The sequence below is a fragment of the Sapajus apella genome, unplaced genomic scaffold (genome assembly GCF_009761245.1).
Source record: "Sapajus apella isolate SASKATOON/1434 unplaced genomic scaffold, GSC_monkey_1.0 scaffold78, whole genome shotgun sequence".
In the NCBI taxonomy this organism is placed as follows: Eukaryota; Metazoa; Chordata; class Mammalia; order Primates; family Cebidae; genus Sapajus; species Sapajus apella.
The window spans coordinates 570,038-595,581 of NW_022437018.1; the positions used below are offsets into that span (position 1 = coordinate 570,038).

The 25,544-nt window shown below is 36.1% G+C and overlaps 1 protein-coding gene across 2 annotated transcripts in view; it reads left to right on the forward strand.

The window, feature by feature from the left end:
• The window catches only part of UBE2D1 (ubiquitin conjugating enzyme E2 D1), a 37,992-nt gene that overhangs the window by 7,910 nt on the left and 4,538 nt on the right, over window positions 1-25,544 (forward strand). The window contains exons 2-5 of one of the 2 annotated variants that reach the window (XM_032252524.1): window positions 20,342-20,405; window positions 20,499-20,530; window positions 22,635-22,712; window positions 23,804-23,909. In XM_032252524.1, the coding sequence (XP_032108415.1) occupies window positions 20,342-20,405; window positions 20,499-20,530; window positions 22,635-22,712; window positions 23,804-23,909 (280 nt within the window). The remainder of the gene's footprint in view (window positions 1-20,341; window positions 20,406-20,498; window positions 20,531-22,634; window positions 22,713-23,803; window positions 23,910-25,544) is intronic. The other variant, XM_032252525.1, reaches the window with a different exon arrangement.

Genomic DNA, 25,544 nt, shown 5'->3' on the forward strand with positions numbered 1-25,544 from the left:
TTTTTTTTTTTTTTTTTTTTTTTTTTTTTTTTTTGAGGCGGAATCTCGCTCTGTCACCCAGGCTGGAGTGCAGTAGCGTGATCTTGGCTCACTGCAACCTCTTCCTCCTGAGTTCAAGCGATTCTTCTGCTTCAGCCTCTCGAATAGCTGGGACTACAGGTGCATGCCACCATGCCCAGCTAGTTTTTGTATTTTTAGTAGAGACGGAGTTTCATAGTTTTGGCCAGGCTGGTGTCAAACTCCTGACCTCGTGATCCTCCTGTCTCAGCCTCCTAAAGTGCTGGGATTCCTCCTAAAGTGCTTAGGAGGCCTGTCTCAGCCTCCTAAAGTGCATGAGCCACTGTGCCTGGCCTCTTCTCTTCTCTTAAACCAGAGAATTTCTGGCTTATGGTTTTGCTTCCCCCAAATTTTGTTATATTTTATTTTCATTTAACTTTAAAGATATTTTCTAATTTTCCTTTTTATCTCTTCTTTGACCCTTGGATTATTTAGAAGTATATTATTTATTTGCCTTATGTTTGGGGATTTTACAGATAGCTTTCTGTTATTGATTTCTAATTCCACTATGGTCAGAGAAAAAATTCCATTAATATTTGACTGCTTTTAAATTATGGGGACTTTTTTTTTGAGATGGCGTTTTGCTGCTGTTGCCCAGGCTGGAGTGCAGTGGCATGATCTCGGTTCACTAAAACCCCTGCCTCCTAGGTTCAAGCGATTTTCCTGCCTCAGTCTCCCAAGTAGCTGAGATTACAGGTGCCTGCCACCACGCCTCGCTAATTTTTTGTATTTTTAGTAGAGACAGGGTTTCACCATGTTGATCACGTTGGTCTTGAACTCCTGACCTCAGGTGATCCACCCACTTCGGCCTCCCAACTGGGGACTTGTTTTATGACCCAGGCTTTCAGGTGTTCAACAGCACTTTTGAATGAACGATGTTTAATAGTTTCTAGACTTCATTTTGGTATTTTCTGGTGGTATTTCTGTTGATTGTAGGTTATTTCTAAGAAATGGATACCAAACTAAGGTGTACACCTTCCCAGTATCTTTTTTATCTTTTATGAGTTTCCAAACAGTTTAATGAATAATAAACATCCACTTTTTAAAATGGAATAGAAAATATTAGTGCTTCGTATGTAGTAAGGGTGTTGTTCATGAAACTTTTGTTTTAGTTATATATGTGTATATCTGTGTATATGTGTACTAGGTTGTAATGTAAAATTTCTTTCTTATTATAAATTGCTGTAAGGAAAGCTAGAAAATCACTGTTCCATAACATAAGATCCTTAAGTAAAATTAATGTTGTCAAAAATACATGCTATACAAACACATATATACATGCGAACATACATATATAGGGAGAACAAATGAATACATATATACACACACAGAGACACACAAATATATTGATACACATAATGTAAACTGTTCTAGCCTTGGAAACATTTCCATTTGATACAGACTGTCTGTATTCATTGTTTTCTATTACAAGTAGCAACATTTTAGTGACTGATGTACAGCCATAATATTAAAGAATAATACTGGGTGATACTAACAGAGAGTAGTGAATTTCTTATGAAACACTTAAGTGTCCACTCTATGCCAGTTATTAGGTGTAGAGTTGTAAGAAGCAATATTTAATAACAAATATTTGGTAGGTATTGGTAGGCATGTTCATGTATTACATGTTTCAACAAATAGGCAGCTAGGTTTTCTCTTTTTTATTCCCCAAAGCACCATCTTTTCTTCGGTTACTGTAAAGTAAATAGTAAGTTTTGATAAAGGAGCACTCAAAATGCTCCATGTAGCATATTTTGTGTCAAAATTCTATTATTTTTTTAGGTTGTATATAATTTCCTATCATGTTTTGCTTGCCTCTCAGTGTCTTTGAACACAACTCTCCTGAAAGCTTGTGAAGTAGTATTCATTTCTAACCTTTTATATGGTATAAGCTCCTGAGAAAAGATAAGAATTCGTTCTCATTCCGAAATAGAAACACTTTTACACTGTTGGTGGGAATGTAAAATAGTTTAACCATCGTGGAAGACAGTGTGGTGATTCCTTAAAGACCTGGAACCAGAAATACCATTTGACCCAGCAATCCCATTACTGGGTATATACCCAAAGGATTATAAATCAATCTATTATAAAGACACATGCACATGTATGTTCATTGCGGCACTGTTTACAATAGCAAAGAGTTGGAATCAACCCAAATGCCCATCAAAGATAGACTAAATAAAGAAAATGTGGCACATATACACCATGGAATACTATGCAGCCATAAAAAAGGATGAGTTCATGGCCTTTGCAGGGACATAGATAAATCTGGAAACCATCATTCTCAGCAAACTGACACAAGAACAGAAAATCAAACACTGCATGTTCTCACTCATAAGTAGGTATTGAACAATAAGAATACATAGACTCAGGGAGGGGAACATCAACACACTGCGGTCTGTTGGGGGATGTGGGGCTAGGGGAGGGATAGCAGGAGGTGGGGAGATTGGGGAGGGATAACATTAGGAGAAATACTTAATGTAGGTGACAAGGGATGGAGGCAGCAAACTACCATGGCATGTGTATACCTGTGTAACAATCCTGCAAGATCTGCACGTGTACCCCGGAACTTAAAGTAAAATTTAAAAAGAAAAAAAAATTCCTTCTCATTCCTTCACTCATCACACTTTTGTTTCTCTGGAGCATAGTTAAAAATATGCAAATGGCCTTCATACAGTACTGGAGCATTGTTTGCTTCAGTATTGGTTGAAAATAATGTGCGGTAACTGGTACAGTGTTGAGGTGAGTATTGAATTGGGGTGGGAAGAGTGCTGGAGTAGAAGTTGGATGGTCTGAACCTTTGTCCTAGTTTCACTTTGTGACCTTGGCCAAGAGACTCATAGTCTTTATATTCCTCACCTGGAAATTTAGTGGATTGAACTTGATACTTTCTATCATCCCTTCTGAATCATAATTTTAGGCAAACCTAAATAATGTTATTTGCTGTTTGTTGCTTTTTGCAGCAAACAGCAATAATGATCACAAAAACAAACATTGAGCTTTGGCACTGTGCTCTGCAGCTATATGAGACTTGACTTAAAATTCCATTTACTTTGAAATACCAGATTTGACATAAATGTTGACATCTCTTAATGTATAACATAAGGTCAATAAATCTTACTCTCTAACTAAAGAGCAGTTATTTATGATGCAAATAAAATATATTTCTGTTATTGTACTGGTAACATAATGTGCTTCTCTAATTCCATTTAGCTTCTCTCTATTTCACAGGTGGCTTTTGTATTTAAAAGATTGTTTTATCTACATATTTAGACAGTTGCCTTATAGGTAATAGTTTTTTGGGGTTTTTTGTTTGTTTGTTTGTTTTTTGAGACAAAGTCTGGCTCTGTCACCCAGGCTGGACTACAGTGGTATGATGTTGGCTCACTGCAACCTCCGTCTCCTGGGTTCAGGCATTTCTCATGCCTCACCCTCCCACATAGCTGGGACTACAGGAGTGCACCACCACGCCCAGCTAATTTTTGTATTTTTATTTTTATTTATTTTGTTTTCTTTTTTGAGACGTAGTTTCGCTCTTGTTACCCAGGCTGGAGTGCACTGGCACGATCTCGGCTCACCGAAACCTCCGCCTCCTGGGTTCAAGCAATTCTCCTGCCTTAGCCTCCCTAGTAGTTGGAACTACAGGTGTGTGCCACCATGCCCAGCTAATTTTTGTATCTTTAGTAGAGACAGGGTTTCACCATGTTGACCAGGATGGTCTTGATCTCTTGACCTCGTGATCCACCCGCCTCGGCCTCCCAAAGTGCTGGGATTGTAGGCGTGAGCCACCGTGCCCGGCTTAATTTTTGTATATTTAATAGAGGCAGGGTTTTGCCATGTTGGCCAGGCTGGTCTCGAACTCCTGGCCTCAAGTGATCCACACACCTTAGCCTTCTGAAGTACAGGGATTACAGGCGAGAGCCGTGGTACCCGGCCTATCTAATAGATTTTCAGTGCTAGTCATGGTGGCTCACACCTATAATCCCAGCACATTGGGAGGCCTAGGCAGAAGAAAAGATTGAGCCTAGGAGTTTGAGACCAGCCTGGGCACCATAGTGAGATCCCATTTATTTAAAAAAAAAATTTAAAAATAGCTCAGCATGGTAGCACATGCCTGTAGTCTCTGCTACTTGGGAGGTTGAGGTGGGAGGATCACTTGAGCTCAGGAATTCAAGGTTACAGTGAGCTGTGACTGCACCTCTGTACTTCAGCTTGGGCAACAGCAAGACCCTGTCTCAAAAGATTCAAGCTAATGCATTTATTGAATACCTTCTGGTATAAGGCATACTAAATGCAGTAAGGAGATGCTAGTTATATAGAAAAACAAGGTATCACCATTATCTAAGAAATTTAAAATTAATAAGTGTAAGAAAAGTCCTGTGACAACTGGATGGATTTAAGAAAGTACTAAACAGAAAATAAAATTATTTAAACAGAAAGGGAGTCAAAGATGGGAGAGACCAAATTTATTTGGGAAAATCAGGAAAGACTGTGGAGAAGACAGAATTTGATACAGGTTGGGAAGACTGGATAGCATTTTGAAAGACTTAGGGGAGCCAGGCTTGTAGAGGAAGCTACAGAAATGAAGACACCAGAATGTGCTTGGCTTATCTGGAAAAGCAGATAATGCTGCTTTTGAGAATCGTTTAGAAACAGTAGACTATAAAGTTTCATATTGTGGATGACCTTGAAGGCTTATGCTGAGAAATATGTACTTAATGCAGAAGATTGGGAACCCATTGAAGGTTTTTGAGTAACAGGAACTAATACTTTTTTTTTAGACTGGGAGTCTCACTCTGTCACTCAGGCTGGAGTGCAGTGGTGTGATCTCTGGTCACTGCAACCTCTGCCTCCCAGGTTCAAGTGATTCTCCTGCCTCAGTCTCCCCAGTATCTGGGACTACAGGCATGCGCCACCATGCCCGGCTAATTTTTGTAATTTTTAGTAGAAACTGAGTTTTACCATGTTGGCCAGGCTGGTCTTGAACACCTGGCCTCAAGTGATCCACCCGCCTCGGCCTCTCAAAGTGCTGGGATTACAGGTGTGAGCCATCACGCCTGGCTGGAACTAACACTCTTAATCATAATGCATCCTTGCCCTCATCAAATTCAGGATTGTTTACTGTTTGTCATTATAATTTTGATTGATGTCATGAAAAGGGACACACAGAGTATTCTAGGAATATAGAGTTCAAGGAAAACCTCCTGAAGGCAATGATGTTTAAGATGAGACATGAAAGTAAAAGTAGATAAAATGAATGACTGACTGAGGGAGACAGTGTGTTTTGGGGAGGGGAGGTGATTAAGTATCTTCTGCCTGAAAGGAAGCCATGTTTGAAACTAACGGCAAGATAGCATGTGGAGGAATTAAAAGTTATGGCTGGTGCAGAGAGCACTGGGGAAAAGTGATTGCAGATACAAGGCTAGAGAAGTCAGATCTTGGAAGGTGGTAAGTCATTTTAAGGATTTATAAGTCTTACTTGAAGGTGATGGAAAACATTGAAGAGATTTGAAATTGCAATTCAAGAAGATACTTTTGACAGCAGTGTGTAGGTAGAGAAATAGGAGGCCAATATGTAAGTTAAGATATTGCACTTGATAAGTGAGATCCAAAGAGAGTGTAAGCTACGGTGTTAGCAGAGGACATTGAAAAGAGGGGTGTGTGACAATAATTTACAGGGTGTTTGCACCACCTGGCCCTTTTGAGTTGGTGTGATCCACCTATGCCTACACTTACTTGGCCTTTCGAGTCAAGTATCACAGGCTCCTTGGTCTAGGCAGTCTCTTCAGATTCCCCCTTCTGTTATCCAGTCTGGTTCCAGATACTAATATTGTCTGCTTGGCTGAAACCTTTTGCTTCTTTTCCTAAGCTACTTCTCCTCTGACTTATATCAGAGTCTTCTGCACATTGGACCTCAGCTTTACTATTTGATTGGCCTTCTGGGACCCTTTCAGAGGGAGGGATCTAGACAGAAGGAGAATCTGAACAATCTGGTACTGATCAAATTCTTGAGGAGTGGAATGTGAAGAGAAGAAGGAATGAGATGGTAACTCCAAGATTTAGAGTTTGAATTACTAGAAGGAATAGATGCATTTTTAGTGTAAGACTTCATAAAACAGATTCAAATACAACTTTTACTCATCTACTTTGGATTTGTCTAAAATAGATTTTTATTTATGTAATTTCTCTGATGGAAATATTGTATGTAGAGAGTGTGATCAAGAGTCAGAGTCCGCCATCTGAACAGGAAACCATGTTTGAAAGTAGAGGCAAGATAGCATTTTGGGAAATTGAGTCATATGGCTGTTGCAGAGAAAACTGGGGCATTGAGTAAATAATGTCTGTAATTCTGATCTCAAGCATTTATTCTAAATTACACTCTTTATAGTTCACATTCAATGTATATGACTGATGCAGCAAAGTCAGGCATCATTTCTTTCTTCATCTTCCTTTTTTGTGGCATTTGGCTGCATTATTATTTTTTTTAATAAACAGCTTTTGCCAGAAAAAAACTTGATCCAAGGAGACAGCAAAGCAGCCAGGACCAGTTTGTTGAAGTGAGTTTGGTTCCTATAACTTAATTAATTGGATGTTGTCAGCATATTGAAGTCTTCTGGGAAGAATCTAAATGGTTTAGATGTACTTTAATTCACAGGCTTAAAGAGGCTCTGTATTTGGAGACATTTCTGATGATCGTTTGACATTTTTCTATTGAAATAGCTCTAGTCAACTGGATAAGGAGATCAGGGCTTGAACTGTAAGCCCATGAAATGTTTATTTACAGACAAACTAAATATAGCTCATATATCCTTTTAGAGGCAACATGAAAAATGCAATCCAGTAAGAATCACTGTCTTGTTTTAGAAACTTTGAGGTAAAGATGGTTGTGTCATGTTAATTAATTACCAGTTGAGCCAGGAGTTTTGAAATAATGCTTTCATAGGCTTTGGATTCAGTAATTTAAATTTTGGGCTGTAAATCAGCCCATTGCATGGACTGTTTTATGTCCTTTACACACACCCAGTGGGGTAGGTATTATGTCCATTATGGAGATTTAGATCTTCTGACTGTTGAAGCCAGAAAACAACAAAGCATTTTCAGTCTGGTCAGCATAATTTTTTTAGGGAATATTAACTGCATTGTGTCATATTAAGTTTTATGGTAAATAAGGCAGTTCTCACTCGTTAGCTTTCATTCCTCTCTGTTCAGATTGGCCTGTTACCCTTCTGGGAGCCAGGAGATTAATGCAGGCCCCTTCTCTTACATTCCCTTCTTTGTTTCCTTTTGTTTGTTTACTTTGTTTGAATTAGGCTGCCTCATCTACTTTTAGATTTTAAGTCCCCTAGAGGCAGGGATTGTGTCTAGGTTGGTTTTATGGAGAACACTTAGCATATTGTGGGGGTGTTATAAACATGCCATCTGTGGCAATTTAAAATTCAGTTTCAGACCTTTCAGTACTTTGTGTCTAGTTGTTTATAGAAATCTGAACTAGAATAGAGGTGCTTAGCCATGTAAGGCTATATAAATCCATTAAATACACATTTCTGTGGCTTTATTATAAGTGCTTTTGTAGTTCTAGACATGATATTAAGACATTATCATTTAATCTACTGATTATTAATATATTTGTATTTTAAAATTTAGATACTCCTTGCTAGTTTTTTTGTGTTTGAATATTAATCACATTAGAATAGAAAGTTGCTTCATTGGCACAAACTGCTTTTTTCTGGAACATACTTTCACTAGTTGATATTTATTGCTTGATTTGTTTAGATATAGGGTTGATTTGTTTTAAGCTTATTGTTATCTCAAAGGGGAAGAAGGAAATAGAATCAACAATGTATTTCAATTTTAGATTAAAAGTCACTGGAAGTGAAACTGAAACACAAAATATGTATATACTCACACAGTGTGTTTCTTTAATGAGTTCTTTTCATATGTGGATTTATAACTAGTCTCATTATTTGATAGCCATCTTTTCCATTATGTGGATTCTATATATCCTTGCCCGTCTTTTTTATGTTATCATTATGCTATTCATTATGGCAAAATACATTTTACAAGTTATAATGTAAACTTTTTGTTTCAGTTATGCAGACATAAAGTATACAGCTTGACCAATTTTTACAAAGTGAACAAACCTGTGAAACCAGAACCCAGCTCAAGAAATAGTATTACAAGGACCCTAGAAACCCTTTCTTCTCTCTTCTTAGCCTTACCTCTGTCCTTGAGGTAAATCACTATTCTAACCTCCATCACCGTACATTACTGTAGCCTGTTTTTGAACCTTATTTAAGGTGAATCATACAGTATGTATCATTTTGTCTCTGGCTGCTTTTGCTCACAATGTAAGATTCATCTATATTGTTGCCTGGAGCTGTAGTTCATTCATTCTTCTTGCATGAATATACTTCACGTTATTCATTCTACTGTTGGTGGACATTGGGTTGCTTCTGGTTTGTTCTGGTTTGGGCCTATTACAAATAATGGCACTGTGGCATGCATATATTCACTTTTCTGTTAGGTATATACCTACCAGTAGAAATGCTAGGTCAGAGTATTTCTATGTTTACCATTAGTGGTTACTATCAGTTTTCCTCTTCCACCAGGAGTTCCAGAGTTTCAGTTGCTTCACATCTTTGCCAACACTTGTACTCCTTCTATTTCATTTAAATCATTTCGTTGGATATGTAGTGGCATAGCATTTTGGGTTAAATTTGCATGTCCTTGCAAATTTAGTCCTTGACTAATGAAGCTGAGCCTCTTCTGTTATATATATGTATTGGCCATTTGGGTAGCCTCTTTTGTAAAGTGCCTGTTTAAGCTGCCTTTTAAAAAATTGATCTGTAGGAATATCTTTTACATATTCTGGATGAGCCTTTTGTCAGATATATGTAAGATTGCAAATATTTTCTCTCACTTAGTGGCTTGTCTCTTCACACTTTTAATGTGTCTTCTGATGAACAGATGTTCTTAATTTTAATCAAGTCCAAATTATTCATTTTTTTTTAAGTACTCTGTGTCCTGTTTAAGAAATCTCTGCCTTTATGGGGTTTTTAAAAGCTTTATTATTTTACCTTTCACACTTAAACCTTCAAGTCTATTTAGAATTGATTTTTGTATAGTCATGTATTGTGTAATGACAGGGATAATTTCTGAGAAATGCATCATTAGGCAATTTTGTCATTGTGCAAACATCGTCGAGTGTACTTACACAAACCTAGATGGTACAGCCTACTATACACCAAGGCTATATAGCGTAGTCTATTGCTCCTAGGCTAGAAACCTATGTAGCATGTTACCGTGCGATACTGTAGGCAGTTGTAACACAGTGGGAAATATTTGTGCATCTAAATATAGCTAAGCATTAAAAAGATACAGTAAAAATATAGTATAAAAGAGAAAAAATGGTACACCTGTATAGGACACTTACCATGAATGGAGTTTGCAGGACTGGAAGTTGTTCTGGGTGAGTCAATGAGTGAGGGTGAGCGAATGTGAAGGCCTTGGGCATTACTGTATACTGCCATAGACTTTATAAACACTGTACATACACTTAGGATATACAAATTTATATGAAAATGTTATTCTTTCTTCATTAATAAATTAAACTTAGCTTACTGTAACTCTTTTAGTTTATAAACTTTAATTTTTTAAACTTTTGGACTTTTTTGTAATAGCACTTGGCTTGAAACACAAAATACATTATATAGCTATGTAAAAATATTTCCTTTTATTTCCTTGTTCTATAAACTTCTATTTTAATTTTTTTCACTTTTTTCTTTTTTTACTTTTTAAGTTTTTTTGTTAAAAACTAAGGCAAAGATACACATTAGCTTAGGTTTACACAGGGTCAGGATACTCAGTATCATTGTCTTCCACCTCTACACCTCTACATCTTGTCCCACTGGAGGGTCTTCAGGGACAGCATGGAGCTGTCATCTCCTCTGATAATAGTTCCTGCTTCTGGAATGTCTACTGAAGAACCTGCCTGAAGTTTTACAGTTCTTTTTTTTATTTTATAGGTAGAAAGAGTACGCACTGACATAATGATTAAAAGTATAATGTAGTAAATACATGAACCAGTAACATAGTTGTTTGTTATCATTATCATTTATTATGCACCGTACACAGTTATATGTGCTATACTTTTATAGGACTGGTAGCACAATAGATATGTTTACACCAGCATACTAAAGCATGTGAGTAAGACACTGCAGTGTGAAGTTAGGATGGCTACAAGGTCATTAGGTGATAGGAATTTTTCAGCACCATTATAATTTTATGTGGCCACTACATATGCAGTCAGTTTATTGATACGTTGTGTGGCACATACCTGTATATTATTTGAGGTAGGGGGATCAAGGTTACTTGTTTTTTCCTCATATAGATACTTAATTGACCCAGCACAAGCCATTGAAAAAAAAACTTTCCCTCTACTAGCATGTCATTGTTTTCAATTTTTAATTTTTGAGTTCCGGGTTGGACTTTTTTTTTTTTTTTTTTTCCATTTTCAAGACATTGTCACAGTAGCTAAGGGTAAAATAAGTACTCTTGGTCCCATTCAGATGCCAAACATCATCACTTTAGCTTCCACATCAAAAATACTGTTTGTTTGCCTGAGACAGTGATGACATGCTAAGTTAGGTTTAAAGGATGTGTTCATTTCCTATGTGCAACTTTCTGTATTAAGGCTTTGCAGAACTCCCAGGGAGCAACACTAACTTTGTGGTCTATGTGAATGGTGTCCCTTGTTGTCGGTGGCACACGGTCTGTGTGGCAAGATGGCATCAGCCCTGAGTCCTACTTGTAATAACTGGCAAATAAAAAAAAGTCATGGATGTAGTGATATGTGCCTGGAATCCCAACGTCTTGGAGAGAGTAGGGCAGGAGGATTGCTTGAGTGCTGGAGTTTGAGTCTAGCCTGGGCAGCATAAGGAAGCCCCATCTCTTACCAAAAAAAAAAAAAAGAAATTACTAACGTTTTCTATGCCCCCAGCAATCTACCATTTAACAAGTAAGGTGTTTTTTAAAAAATATATTTAAATACAGTACTAAAGTGTGCCCCAAGTTTAAAGAGTTGGATAGGAAGTAAACTCTGATGCAATCCTTGTGACTTTTCAGAATTTACCAGATCTTATAACCTTACTTTTTAATGTTTCGTATATCAGTTTCTATTTTTGATTTAGAAGGTAGTTTACATCAGTTATTTTATACTAGTTCCTTACTAAATCACCCTTCTGTCCTAGGAGAAACTTTCTTTCCAGGGTTCCCTACAGTATTCTAAACTTTACTGAACACATTCAGAAGGGAACCCTTGAGGCCTATAAGTAAATATTCTTACATGTATTTCCTTGGAGGTACAACTGCTGTAGCTACTTTTAAGCTTCTAAGAACCTAGAGGACCTCTTTACTATACCTTTTAAACGACATCTTATAAAAATATTTTTTCCACAAATGAGTAACTTCTCCTTTAATTTCATGCCCCAGTTTAATCATAAACAAATGTGCCTGACCAGTGATTTATGAGAATTTTTATTAACATCATAATCTGATACTATTGCATTAAATCTTTAATGTCTTGGAAGGGTATAGTTGGGATGAAAGTGTAAAATCTGAATAGTTCCTGTTAGAAAGGATATAGAAGTACTTAACAAATTTCTATATTTGGCCCATCTGGTTAAGTTAACTCTGGAATAAACAAACAAAATATCTGTCCAAACCATAGACTGCAGCCCTGTCTGTGGGCAGCTCTGTCACTAAGGATTGCCAGTGGTTAGAAGACAACTTACTTTGAAATGAGGTCAGCTCAGCACAAACCCCTGACTCCCCTTGGAAAGCAACCCAAAGCTGTGTCCTGAAAGTAGGTCAATACCATCCTAAATAAACAGTAAGGATGGAATATTTAGAGCTTTGAGATCCTCTAAACCAAAGAAATGGAAACAAAACTTTAATAGGAATTTTGGTGGCTTTGGATACTTTGCTAGAATATATAATACATTCTATAAATTGAAAATAGTTGTGACAGTGGCATAATATCTTAGTATTCTTTTGATATTCATTTTTATATTTCACCATGTTATTTGAAAGCTCACCATAGTGTTTTCAAGTGACCTGCACTATTCTAACACCTGTTATACTTTTTACCATATACAATTTGCATATCTATATAAAAGAATAACTTATTTTAATTCTATTCTCTAATCATTTGCCTTTGTAAAATATTGAAATTTGAGATATTTATGTTCTGTTGATGACTTTTTTGATTAAATTTTATTGCTGATTCAAATAATACCAAACATCTTATGTGAAAGGCATTGTGCTAAGTATTATGGAGGGATCCATAAATAAAGTGCATAAAATTCTTACTTTGAAAAGCATTCCACGCCCAGGCTATAATGCTGTGGCTCACACCTGTAATCCCAGCACTTTGGGAGGCCGAGATGGGTAGATCACTTGAGGTCAGGAGTTCAAGACCAGCCTGACTAACATGGAGAAACTTCATCTCTACTAAAAATACAAAATTAGCTAGGCGTGGTGGCGCATGCATGTAATCCCAGCTACTCGGGAGGCTGGGGCAGGAGAACCGCTTGAACCCAGGAGATGGAGGTTGTAGTGAACCGAGATTGTGCCATTGCACTCCAGCCTGGGCAAAAAGAGAAAAACTCTATTTATAAAAAAAAAAAAAAAAAAATCCAGTAAAAGAGGAACAGATTGGGGAAAGTTAGCATTTATTAAGCATCTATTATACATGTCAGGTATTAAGCTAGGTGCTTTACCTATGTATTTTCATACATAGGTATGAAATTTTAATTCTCAAAACAGTTCTTTTTTTTTTTTTTGAGACGGAGTTTCGCTCTTGTTACCCAGGCTGGAGTGCAATGGCGCGATCTCGGCTCACCGCAACCTCCGCCTCCTGGGTTCAGGCAATTCTCCTGCCTCAGCCTCCTGAGTAGCTGGGATTACAGGCATGCACCACCATGCCCAGCTAATTTTTTGTATTTTTAGTAGAGACGGGGTTTCACCATGTTGACCAGGATGGTCTCGATCTCTTGACCTCGTGATCCACCCGCCTCGGCCTCCCAAAGTGCTGGGATTACAGGCTTGAGCCACCGCGCCCGGCCTTCAAAACAGTTGTTAAAGGTGAGCAGAGATGTCCATATATTACATATGACACGCTTAAGACTCAAAGAGGTTAAGTAAATTGCTCAAGGTCACACAGCTAATAGTTGGACTTTGAAAAGATAGCATTAAGGAAAACAGGTAAAATTTGAGCATGGGAAGATGGAAGGAAGGTTATTTTAGAAGAAGGAAAATTATAAGGGCCAGAAAACTGTGTCTAGGAAACATCCAAGCAGTCAGGTTATACCTGCAGTTCTCAAACTTTTTGGTCTTAGGACCCCTTTAATGTTCTTTTTTTTTTTTTTTTTTTTCCTGTTGCTGCTGAACGAATTAACCTTTAATGTTCTTAAGCATTGCAGAATCCAAAGAATTTTTTGTTTCTGTGGGTTATATGTATTATTATTATTTACCATATGAAAGTTTAAAACATTTTAAATATTTGACCGGGTGTGGTGGCTCATGCCTGTTATCCCAGCAGTTTGGGAGGCCAAGGCAGGTGGATCACCTGAGGTCAGGAGTTTGAGACCAGCCTGGCCAACATATAGGGAAATCCCGTCTCTATTAAAAAATACAAAAATTAGCTGGGCATGGTGGCACGTGCCTGTAGTCCCAGCTACTTGAAAAGCTGAGGAAGGAGAATCACTTGATCCCAGGAGACGGAGGTTGCAGTGAGCAAAGATTGCACTACTGTACTCCAGCCTGGGAGATAGAGCAAGACTCTTGTCTCTCAAATAAATAAATAAATAAACATTTTAAATATTTAGCAAATAATTTAAGAATAACAGTAAACTCACTGCATTAACATAAATAATATTTTTATGAAAAATAACTACATTTTCCAAACAAAAAAGTAGAGTGCTATTGTTTTATGTTTTCAAATCTTGTAGTCAAGCTTACAGATGACAGCTGGATTTTCACATATGCTTATGCATTAATTTGTTAAAATACCACATGTCATTAAGCCTCTGGAAAATGCTACTGTATACTCATGAGATATTGAGAATGAAAAGACAGATAACATCTGAGTTTTATTATGAAATTAATTTTGAACTCATAGACTTCCTGAAAGTGTTTTCAGAAAACCCAAGGGGGTTCTGTGGAGAATCACTGGGCTAGTTTGTGAAAGGGAACCCAACTGAGAGTGTAGGTTTGGGACTAGATAATGAAAAGATGTTCATTGGGGGAATTTGGTCTTTACTAAGCAATGGGGAGCCGCTGAAGTAAAGCAGAAGAGCAAAATAAAAAGAGCTGTGCTATTAGAAGATTTTTTTATTGCGAGTAATGCCTAGAGTAGTGGAAGGCAGTTATAATTGAACTGTAATTGATGTTTGAGATAACTGGTAAGCAATGTAATGTGTTTTGAGGTAGAATACATTGTACTGTACATCTGTCTAAATACGAAGGACAAGACAAAAGAAAGTCAAAACAGTGCTGAGATTTTGAGCCTCATGAGTGGTTGGCTTATGTCCCATTAACAGGCATGGGGAGTACAAGAAAAGAAGTAAGCTTGGGAAAGAAAGTAGGGAATTAAGTTTTAGATTGTGTATAAAAAGTTTTACTTCTAAAATTTTGAAATAATTTTGTCTTACAAAAAAGTTCTGAAAATAATAAAGTTCATGTATATCCTTAACCCACCTTCCCCTAATACACTTATATAACCACTGTGCAGTTATCAAAACAAGGAAAGCAACTTTGGTATAATGCTATTAACTACACACATAATTCAAATTTCACTGTTTTTTTTTTTTTTTTTTCCACGAATGCCTTTTTCCTGTTATAGGATCCCACTGGGGATCCCACGTTGGATTTAATTGTTGCATCTTCCTAGTAACTATTCTCCAATCTGTGACAGTTCCTCAGTTTTTCTTTCATTGTCTTATAAAATATTTTTAATGAAAAAAGAAGATGCTTAAAATATATGTAGAGAAGAAAGCCCAATGCCATTTTATCTCTTTTTTTATATCTATGTATTTATGTATTACCTCCATTCTCTCAGAGTGGGATATTTTATCTTTTAAAATGCATAAAAACCTGAATAAAAATCTTTGTTTTTCTTTAAAAAGTTACAAAAGTATCATAAAAATTTAAATGATATAGAAAACATAAAGTAGCAGCAACCCAGTAGTATCATCCAGAGATAACTACCATTAACAGTTTGTTGTGCCTTTTATTTTTGCATGTAGAGTTTATATATATGAAATTATAATTGGCATACTGTCCTGTAACTTATGATTTTCATTTAAACACTATATTATGTTCACTTAACATTTTTCAATGTCAACATATATAGATCCGTTTCACTCTTTTAAATGGCTACTCAGTATTTCATAATACGGCTGTATTATTTTATGAAGCCATTCTTTTACTGATGGACCTTAGGTTATTTCAGTTTTCATATTTACACAAGATGCTGCAGTAAATATCCTTATATATGTATCTTTAGCTACCTGGGCATTAATTTCTATGAGGTGAAATTACTGGGTCAGAAACCATATGCATTTTCTACTTTTGCACTTATAACTAAATGTCTTCCAAAAGACTGTATCAACTTACTCTCCCTCCTACAGTGAGTTACATGCTTATTTCCCAACAAAGCTGTGGATGGATATATTGTAATTGACAATGGTTTTGTTCAGGTAACAGTCTTGTGGGTGATTAACTATACATTTTTCTCTCTATTTTTTTCCTACAAATCACTGCTTGCTTTTGTAACACACACACGTAGATAAAATACTTAATGAAAAAATTGAATGCTTTTAAATCCTTTGTCTTTGAGTTCTTTTAATCCAACATGCTATTAAGACAAAAGCATGGCCATAAAGAGTTCTTGACAGGAGCCTTGAGGGGCTTATGAAATCATTATTGGGAGGCTATTTATAGGGTGCATCTTAGGGTTCTAGGTAGTGGTGGAATAGGAAGAAGTATTCAAGAAGTGGGAGTCTGGGGTCATACATTGTTCTCAGGAGGGACTTATATGAGGGTGAAGAATGTGGAGTTACGCCCTGCCTCTTGTGAGGCTCCTATGGTCTTGAACAAGTTGCCTAATTCAGTGTTAATTCTTACATAGTGAGTAGGGGAAAAGGGCAAGGGAAGAGAGTACTGATCCTAACATATCCTTTTGGTATAATACAAAAATCATTAAATTATCTTTAATACCCCATATGTAGCAGTGGTGCTAAAAGTAGATACTTAAGAATGGCAGTTATAGCAGAGAAAGCATAAATCAGCTCGTAAGGCAATTCCAGAAAAACTTAGAGTAATCTAAATCAAAATGAAGAATTCAACAAATAAAAGCGGTCCTTGATTTTGTCTGTCATCTAAAAGCACACTGGCTGCTGCATAGACTAAGCGAAGAGTGGAGGTTTCGTTTGTTTAGTTGTAGTTTCTGTTTGTCTTACGTTTTCACCTCATTAACACATCTCAGAATGTTCCAAAATATCTTCCTTTTTCTTTTTTCAAACGTAAGGTCTGTATTTTTGTGGGCCAGAGTGGGAATGTATTTTTCATTGTCTGTAGGTCATTCTGTTTGCACATATGCATCTTAGTTTCATATTTCCGAAAAAATAACAGGACGTATTTCCAGACACATGGATTGACAAAGGGATAGAACATTAGGAATCTAGACTCTCCTAAAAGGTCCAGGTTATGTAACTCTCTCCGCAAAGCATTACTGTAATTATTTGTAACAAATAATGATCCATGTGAATATTAAGGATGTTTGATGTACTATCAGCTGCCTCTTTCCAATGTAGATGAGCTATAATAAAGTAACAGCTTAAGAACTCGGCTTTTTCAGGTGTGTGTTAGATTTTCTCTCTCTTCCTTAGCCCTAACTTCTAACAGAGGAGGTAGAATCAGGACATCAATAATAATAATAATAATAACAAGAACAAGATAACCTTTGTTTTTATATGTAATATAGTATTTTAAAGGGTTTTGAAGAACAACCTGGCATGTGAAATTTGAATATGGTTCAAGGCTGTTCCAACTAAAGTAAGGTTTTGACTTTTCTTGTTAACAAACAAAATCAATATGCAGTTGTGCATATATATGATTCATTCACATATACATTATCTCTGTAAAATATATACATGCAAGTCATTAACAGTTTTTTAAATCTACAGACTGTCATTTTCTGATTAACTAGTTTTCTAGTTAAAATGAGGGCAAAGAAATCCCATTTACACTAATGTTTAGAAAATTCAACATGATGAATAATTACAGAAGCAATCTTGCCCAAATTAGAAAACTGTTATAAGGCACAGCCTTCTAAAATGGGGCTGTGACTTGGGAACTATTCCTCCCTGTCTTTTAAACTATTTTAGTAATTGTATTCTGCTCCTAGAGAATTGGAAGGCTGTCAGTTCCCTTTATTTGAATGCTTACTATGTGCCAGAGACTGTGCTGTACACTTGACATGTATCATTTCACTTGGTTGTCATAGAAACTATGGATGAAGGTAGTGCCACTTGAAAACTGAGCTTTGGAGAGAAAAAAAAGATTTTTCCCAAGATCATGTGGCAAGTAAGTGGTGGCATCCAGACTTGAACTTCAAAGCCTTGCTGCTTTTAACCGGCATAGTTAAGTCAAAGTCTGAAATCCATCTCCCTATTGCTTTTTTTTTTTTTTTTTTTAATATGGTCTTCTCTGTCACCCAGTCTGGAGTGCAGAGGCCCGATCATAGTTCACTGCAGCCTCGAACTCCTAGGTTCAAGCAATCCTCTCGCCTTAGCCTCCCAAGTAGCTAGAATTACAAGCATGAGTCAGCCTGCCCGGCCGCTTATTGCTTAACTGTGACATGGACTGAAGAAGTAGCTAACCCTGTTAGTTAATTCTTATTAGGAAAAAAACACTGCACCGGCTATTTAAAAAAAAAAAAAAAAAAAAAAAGCAGCAAAACAAAAACTAAAGTACCAAGGTATACTGGAAAAGAATATTGAGCTTGGAAGAAGACCTGAGTCTGTACTTGGCTTAGTTACTTAGCTCATGTATCACTTTCTTAGGAAAGCCTTTCTCTGCCATGCCCTCCTCGTTTGTCTCTATTAGAGCACTGAACTCATTGCCGTAATTACCCTATTGCAGTGATTCTAAGGTATACATCTTTCACATTTTAACATTTCTAAAGTGTGGATGCATCTTATAATTGATGGTGTTTTGAAATAAATTGGCAGCATATTTCCTTAATTATTGGTACTTAAGGATGTGATTTACAGTTGATGACAGATTTAAGTACAGTATTTATTTATATGTATTCCCACACAAATGTTTACATCATTCTCATGGTTTTAAATATCAGATATATGCAATGATTTTCCAATTTCTAGCCTTTCTTAAAGTCCACCGCTGTATGTTGAACCACATTTTTTCTTCATAGCACAGGGATTACAGATTCAACACATCTACTTCTCCAAATCAATTTGTCTTCTAGTATTCGCCATTTTGGTGAATGGCATCCCCATTTGTTTGAATCCCAGTTCCACCCTATAGTAGTTACTCAAGCATGCAGTGAGGTATGTCACCTTAACTCTTCACTTGTCAAATGGGGAACATAATAACAGCTATCTCTGAGGACTGTTAAAATGACTAAGACATTGAATAAATGTTAGCCGTCCCTAATCTTCATCGTACATATATGTGACTTCTCTCCCTACTCTGCACATGTAATTCATCAAATCCTTTCATAGGTAGGCCCTTCAGAGTATCTTAGATCTACCACTTCTATCTTGTTGCTACTTCTCCAATCTAAGCCCCCATTTTTCTTGCCTATGTAGTCACTAATCTTGTAGCTCCTCCTCTTTCCCATTTCTAATCCAGTCACAACCATCCATTAAATCAGAGCATGCCCCACTTCTTAAGACCTCCCTCACCCCCCATCCAATGCATTTGTTATAAAAGCCCACATCCTTAATGTGGTCTGTATGGTCCTCTGTTTCCTGCCTGGCTTCAGCCTATTTTTCCAGCGTCATGTTATGCCACTTTGCCTCCCAGTGTCACTCTTTTCCTGCAAAAGTAACTCCTACTCATCACTTAGATTTCAGCCTAAGTGTCACTTCCTCAGAGATGATTATTGATCTTCCAAACTAAATTACATTCTTCAGTTACAGTCTTTTATATTGAATGTGTACCTTTCTTATTTGGGATAATCAGTTTCTTTTAAACTGTGGGTAAAGAAGTGAAGTAACTTCCCCAAGGTCATAGAGTGAGATCTGTTAGAACTGAAATTATTCCATCTGTTAGACCAAAAAAGAAACTTAACCAAAATCATAGAACCAGAAAAAGAAGAAAAATCAAAATTAAAATTAAAAAACATAAAAAGAACTGGAATTTCAACCTGGGGGGATAAACTCTAAAGCTGAGTCCTTTCTGTGATCTTTGGTGCCTTGAGGGCAGAAAGAGCATATGAATCAATGTTCTTGGTTTTAAAACATGGCCTCACTGCTGCTCGTTTCTTTCCCATTTCAAGTGGTCCATAAATGAGCTAGGTGCAGTGGCTCATACCTGTAACTCCACACTTGGGAGGGCAAGGGAGGTGGATCACTTGAGCCCAGGAGTGGGAGACCAACCTGGTCACCATGGCAAGACCCCATCTCTACAAATGAAATTAGCTGAGCGTGCTGGCACATTCCTATAGTACCAGCTACTTGGGCTAGGGTTGGGGGGCCAAGGTGGGAGGATCCCTTGGGCCCAGGAGATTGAAGCTGCAGCGAGCTCTTGGGCCACTGCACTCCATCCTTGGTGACAAAGTGAGATCCTGTCTAAAAAAAAAGGCTTTCCTTTATTCTTTCTGAGCCTTTACTCTCCCTCATTAGATTGTAACCTGTTGAAGTAGGACCTGTTTTTTGATATGTATTATCATCCTAGCACTTACATAAATTACCTTGCATACAGAAAATACTCAATATTTTTTGTCTTAGGGATGTTAAAGAAAAATAGTATTTTATTCCATTTAATCTTTTCAAGATTTGGAGCTGTCTCACGGGGGAATTGAGTAACTTCTTCCTTCTACCAGTCAATGACAGTACATTTTATGTTTTTATATTTTGAATAGAAATGCTTTAAATGTTTTTAAAGCTAAGCTAATAGTTTGCATCTTAATGGATTATTACCTTTGTTTCATTGGGAAAAGAATGAATTAACCTTACATGTTTTTGCTTTCCTTCAGGAATTAAGTGATCTACAGCGTGATCCACCTGCTCACTGTTCAGCAGGACCTGTGGGAGATGACTGTAAGCTTTGCTCTATTTCTGGGATTTTGCTACCATTAAAAATGTAGGTTTGAACATTTGTTAATGACTCCAAAACTCCTTTGTTTGTTTCAGTGTTCCACTGGCAAGCCACTATTATGGGGCCTGTAAGTATGATTCATATATATGAAATTAACCCCCTCAGCCATACTTCATTCTTGCCATTTCACCTTTGATCAGATGTTTGTGACGAAGGTTGAATATTCTTGTACTCTGAATCACCTAGGAAGCAAAATATTATTAAGGATTTACAGTGATTCTCTAGAGCATTGGTGGCAAATATTTGCTGGGATCACTATTATGTTTTCCTTTGCTGAATCCCAGATCACTGGACATAGTGGATTGCCACAGCTTGCAACCAAGCTCTGTGGTTTACCTTTTTTTTTTTTTTGGTCACAGAGAATCAGTTGTGATTAAGCATAATCATTCTCACATCCACAGTTTTGGCAGGTTAGAAATTAGTCTAATGAAGCCAGTAATGGAATTCCTACAAGAAACAAGTGCCAATTTGCCGTATATTTCATCACTGTTCTTTTTTTGTGAAAGAGAATCAATAAAATATTACAATGGGTTTATCTTTGCCACCTTATAAATTTGCTGCTTTTACTTTTGTTGGATTGTCCTAAACACAAAATTGTCTACTGTTTTATAGTTGGCTACTCTCAATACCTATTACCTTTGTTAAAATTATTTCTTTCAATACTTGAGAGGCAGTTACAAGACTTGAAACAGGCTCTTTCTTTCTATGAGCAAAAATCTGATTGCATAAGAATGAGCACTGACAGCTCAAATCTACTTTCTGGGTGAGAGTACATTAGTAACATGTTTCCATGAGCATCATTCTCTCCTCCCTTCCCTGAAAGCGCTTTATCTAGTGAGTTACAGAGTTTTTAATCATACGGCCTTGTGTTTAACTTTAAAAAACACTAAAACTACTGAATTTCAAAGCAGGACTCTGGGCAGTTGTCTCAAATTACTAAATAGTTTTACGTTTTTTTTTTTTTTTTAAAGGTAAAATACAACATATTTGTTTATGTAACAACTTTCAATAAGAATCTAGCTATTTGTTTGTTTTTAATTAGTTATTAAGAACCTTCAAAAATACTCTCATTTAAAGGCCCATCCTTACCTTTTGAATTATGGCCTTTCACAAATATTTTTTAGGGGAATCACATGTAACAAATGGTTATGATTGCATTCTTCATAGCACCCTTCCTTTAATAATATAAATATTTACAGTACTCTGTATTATCATTTGAATATCTCAGCAGACCATATCTGTCATTGCAATTTACCTTCATTTTCTGTATTTCTTAACAATTGTTGGTAAACTAGAATTTAACACTATATATAGTAAGAATTATTATACAGTATAATCCTCTAGTATATATGTAGAAACTTAAGGAGGAAGTAATGAGAGTCCTGTTTTGCTGTTGTTACCAAAATGCTAATATAACATCATATATTTAATTAAATATGAAAGAATTAAAATAGAATTGTAGGTATATTTTCTATCATTTTTCTTATTTATAGTTTTGCTTGTAATGTTATATTTTCTAATGGCCATAAAGAAACATGGTCAAATTTAAATTTCTCCAGTAAAGTTGATTGCCAATTTGATAGTGGTATGAATATGTAATTTTGTTTTGGACATTTTTGGATTCTCTGCATTATTTTATAAATAATTATTAATTGAAGATTTGGCAGATAAATTGTGTAACAGGGTCCTTAGCATTTTCTTTCACTGACAGCCTCTTCAGTTCGTCTCCGTTCTTGGCTTTTAAGTGACCATCAGAACTTAAGTTTCACTAACCCCAACGCTTTTGAAAAAAAATACTCATTATGGCTGCAGAAAATGATCTTTTCTCACAGCAGTCTTGTGTGTATACTGATCTTTAAAAATTTGTACTCATAACCAGATTTGTTTGGACAAGTCACACTACTGTGTGTGTCCTATTTTAGTTTTGTTTTAAACTTTATGATGTCGGCATAATTGTTGGAAAATCCTCCTTCGTGCCTGCAAAGAGAAACCTGTTCTCAAGGTAAAGATTTGAACTTATGGCAGAATGGTTGCATTTTTTCGAACTGGTAATATTTAATGAAATTATTTTAAATATGATGGCATTTTTTTCAAACTGATAATATTTGGGGGAAATAATTTTGTTACAAATATAATAATCAAATGCTAATGTAAATCTTTTGTAATTTCAGCCTGATAGCGCATATCAAGGTGGAGTCTTCTTTCTCACTGTACATTTTCCAACAGATTATCCTTTTAAACCACCAAAGGTATTTTTATTTTTATGATTGATGTGACTCTCATGTAAGGGATTTTACTTTTTATCTAGCACTCATTTCATGATGTCAAAGACTGTGGGAGGTTAGCATTTTCAAACTGTTTTGTAAAAACTACTCAATCTAAAATCTGTTTTCTTATATGAAATATTGTATTGAGTCTCTAAACAGAAATCAGTATCTGTCATGCTATAAATTAGATTCCTTTTCTTTCCGTTCTTATTGGATATGTGTAGTTTAGGGCATTTTTATGATTAAGAGTCAGATTTTTTGTTCATGGGATTGTCTTTCCTAAGATAAGCCTTGATCCTTCTTTCTCCATTTGTTTTTTTAAGTATTCAATAAACATTTATTGAGTACCTACCATGTTCTTCTACACTGGGGAATCCAAAAGTAAATATGAAACAGCTCCTTTATTTAATATGGTAGGAGACAGAAAAACATGTTCATATTAAGTTTAGATTTGCTCTAAAGAGGAAACAAATGACGGGGATATCAGGCAGGGGAAAAAATGAGCAGATTCTGTCAGAAAAAATGAGCAGATTCTGTCACTCAGGAAATAATTATTTTAAATAGTTAAAAACAACAGATTAACATTGTATTTATGAAATGATATGACAACTCTTGTGGAAGATGAGGATTCTTGATGGATTTCTTAGCTGAGACCCCTCAACTTTGCCCTGAAATAGCATCAGCACCCTGTTTTTAGATCCAACTATCACTTCCAGGTATCACCAATAATCAAATTAAGAACAGGATTACTTCTACGTATGATGAAAGCCATGGTTAATTACTTTAGATGCTACTCAGCCAGTCACAGCAGCTACTACAGAGTTATTTATTACACTCTCCAAAATACTTTTCAGTTCCTTGGAGGGGGAAGGAAGGAAGCTGACTTACTTGTATTCACATTCTCACTAGTTAGAACTGTGTATAACAAAAAGTAGATGATTCTTTTACTTGTGCTGAAGACTTTTTTCCTCTAAGGCTATGTAAAGTTGAGAATATTTTATCCGAGCAAATTGGTTCTGTTTTATTCATAGTCGATGCACAGGTTACATTTTGTTGTTTTGTTTTATGTTTAGATTGCTTTCACAACAAAAATTTACCATCCAAACATAAACAGTAATGGAAGTATTTGCCTCGATATTCTGAGGTCACAGTGGTCACCAGCTCTGACTGTATCAAAAGGTAATTTCATTGATCAGATTTAAAACAGTTGATAACAGTGAAACAGTAAAAATACAGCAGAATTACCTATTGAGTAAAGTTTTAAGAAAACAATCAACTGTGCTTTCTTCTGTTTTGATTTTGTTTTGCTCTCTTTGCTCTTATGTTACTCTGGCTTTTGGCAGTTAGCTTTGGTTGCAGGGGGTGTGGATGGAGAAATCTAAATGATGAAATGAGAAAAAACTTAAAATATTAGAGCTAGAAATTTGGGAATAAACCTATTGACATTTAATACTTTTAGCTTGGATGTTGTCTTTTAAAAAAGAGAGACTACCCAGGCCCTGTGACTCATGACTGTTATTCTGACACTTTGGAAGACTGAGGTGGAAGAATTGCTTGAGCCCAAGAGGTCAAGACCAGCCTGGGCAACATAGCAAGACCCTGTCTCTACAAAAAAAGAGAGGGATAATAAGAGATAGTAAAAGGAAGATTTGGGGACTAGCTGTCCCATTTATTAAATGGAAGTGTTGACAGTTATAAAGCTTTACAGCTGTTTTACTTCATTGACCAAAAAAATACCAGATTTGATTGATAAATGATTCAAAATGCTAGATGTTTCACACTGTAGGATAATGCAGTACCTACAGCATGTTAGTTTAAACTTTGAATAATCAATAGCATCATTATAGTGACTGACACATGATCTGTGCTGATTCTCAACTTTATCGGATGTATACATAGGCCATTTGAAGCCATTTTATTTCATTAGCCGATACTACTTACTGTACTAGCACTCTTAATTTATGTCTTGTTTCTCTAAAAGAAGAGAACCTGACAGTTGGAAAATATTGTTTAGGTTAGAAGCAGCTGCACTGAAGTAACCATCAAGTTTTCTGTTTTTATAAAATTGAAGAAAATGTTTCTCTTGAAGGGATTTATGGAAGAAATCGGTTCTCATTTTTTATTTTTAATAATTGCTGCTTGAATATACAACATGTTTTTAAAAGTAATAAGGTTTATAGGAAGCAGAGTCCACAGCCGTAGCTTTTTCAAGTATTAGATAAATAATAGCTCTTTCAGTTCAATTATTTATGAATGGTAGTTTTTCTGACCTAAGATGCTCATCTATAATAGTCATATAGATTCTCATATTCTTTTAAGAATCTTTCACACAGTGTGATTGTCATACATTAGATATATGAAAGATTCTGTGTTGAAGGGTAATTCAAGTTCATATGCTCTTTCCTGGAATGATGTCACAAAATGAATCTCATTTGGCATAAACAGCTAAGTCCTTATACATAGAAAAGAAATGGCGGACTGCCAGATGCTGAGTATTTATCTTCTAACATTGGTAGCTCAGAAGTGTTAGATTCCAGAAACCATCCTTTGAGAAATGAAACAGCCTCAGTTTCCTTATAAATAAAATGAGATTCTTATAGTATTACCATATAGGGTTGCTATGTTCCTAGCACATAATGGCACTTACATGAATGTTAACTGTTACCCTTTTCCTTACCTTAAAGGATAGACATGGTTTGTGTGCATGATAGTAAAATTCAGGCAAATGGCTCCTGGCAGTAGGAGTGGGCAGAGGAGGAACTTCCTTCTTGCTTATTTTTCATAAGATAGATTGCATCTTGCTTTTTTTTTATT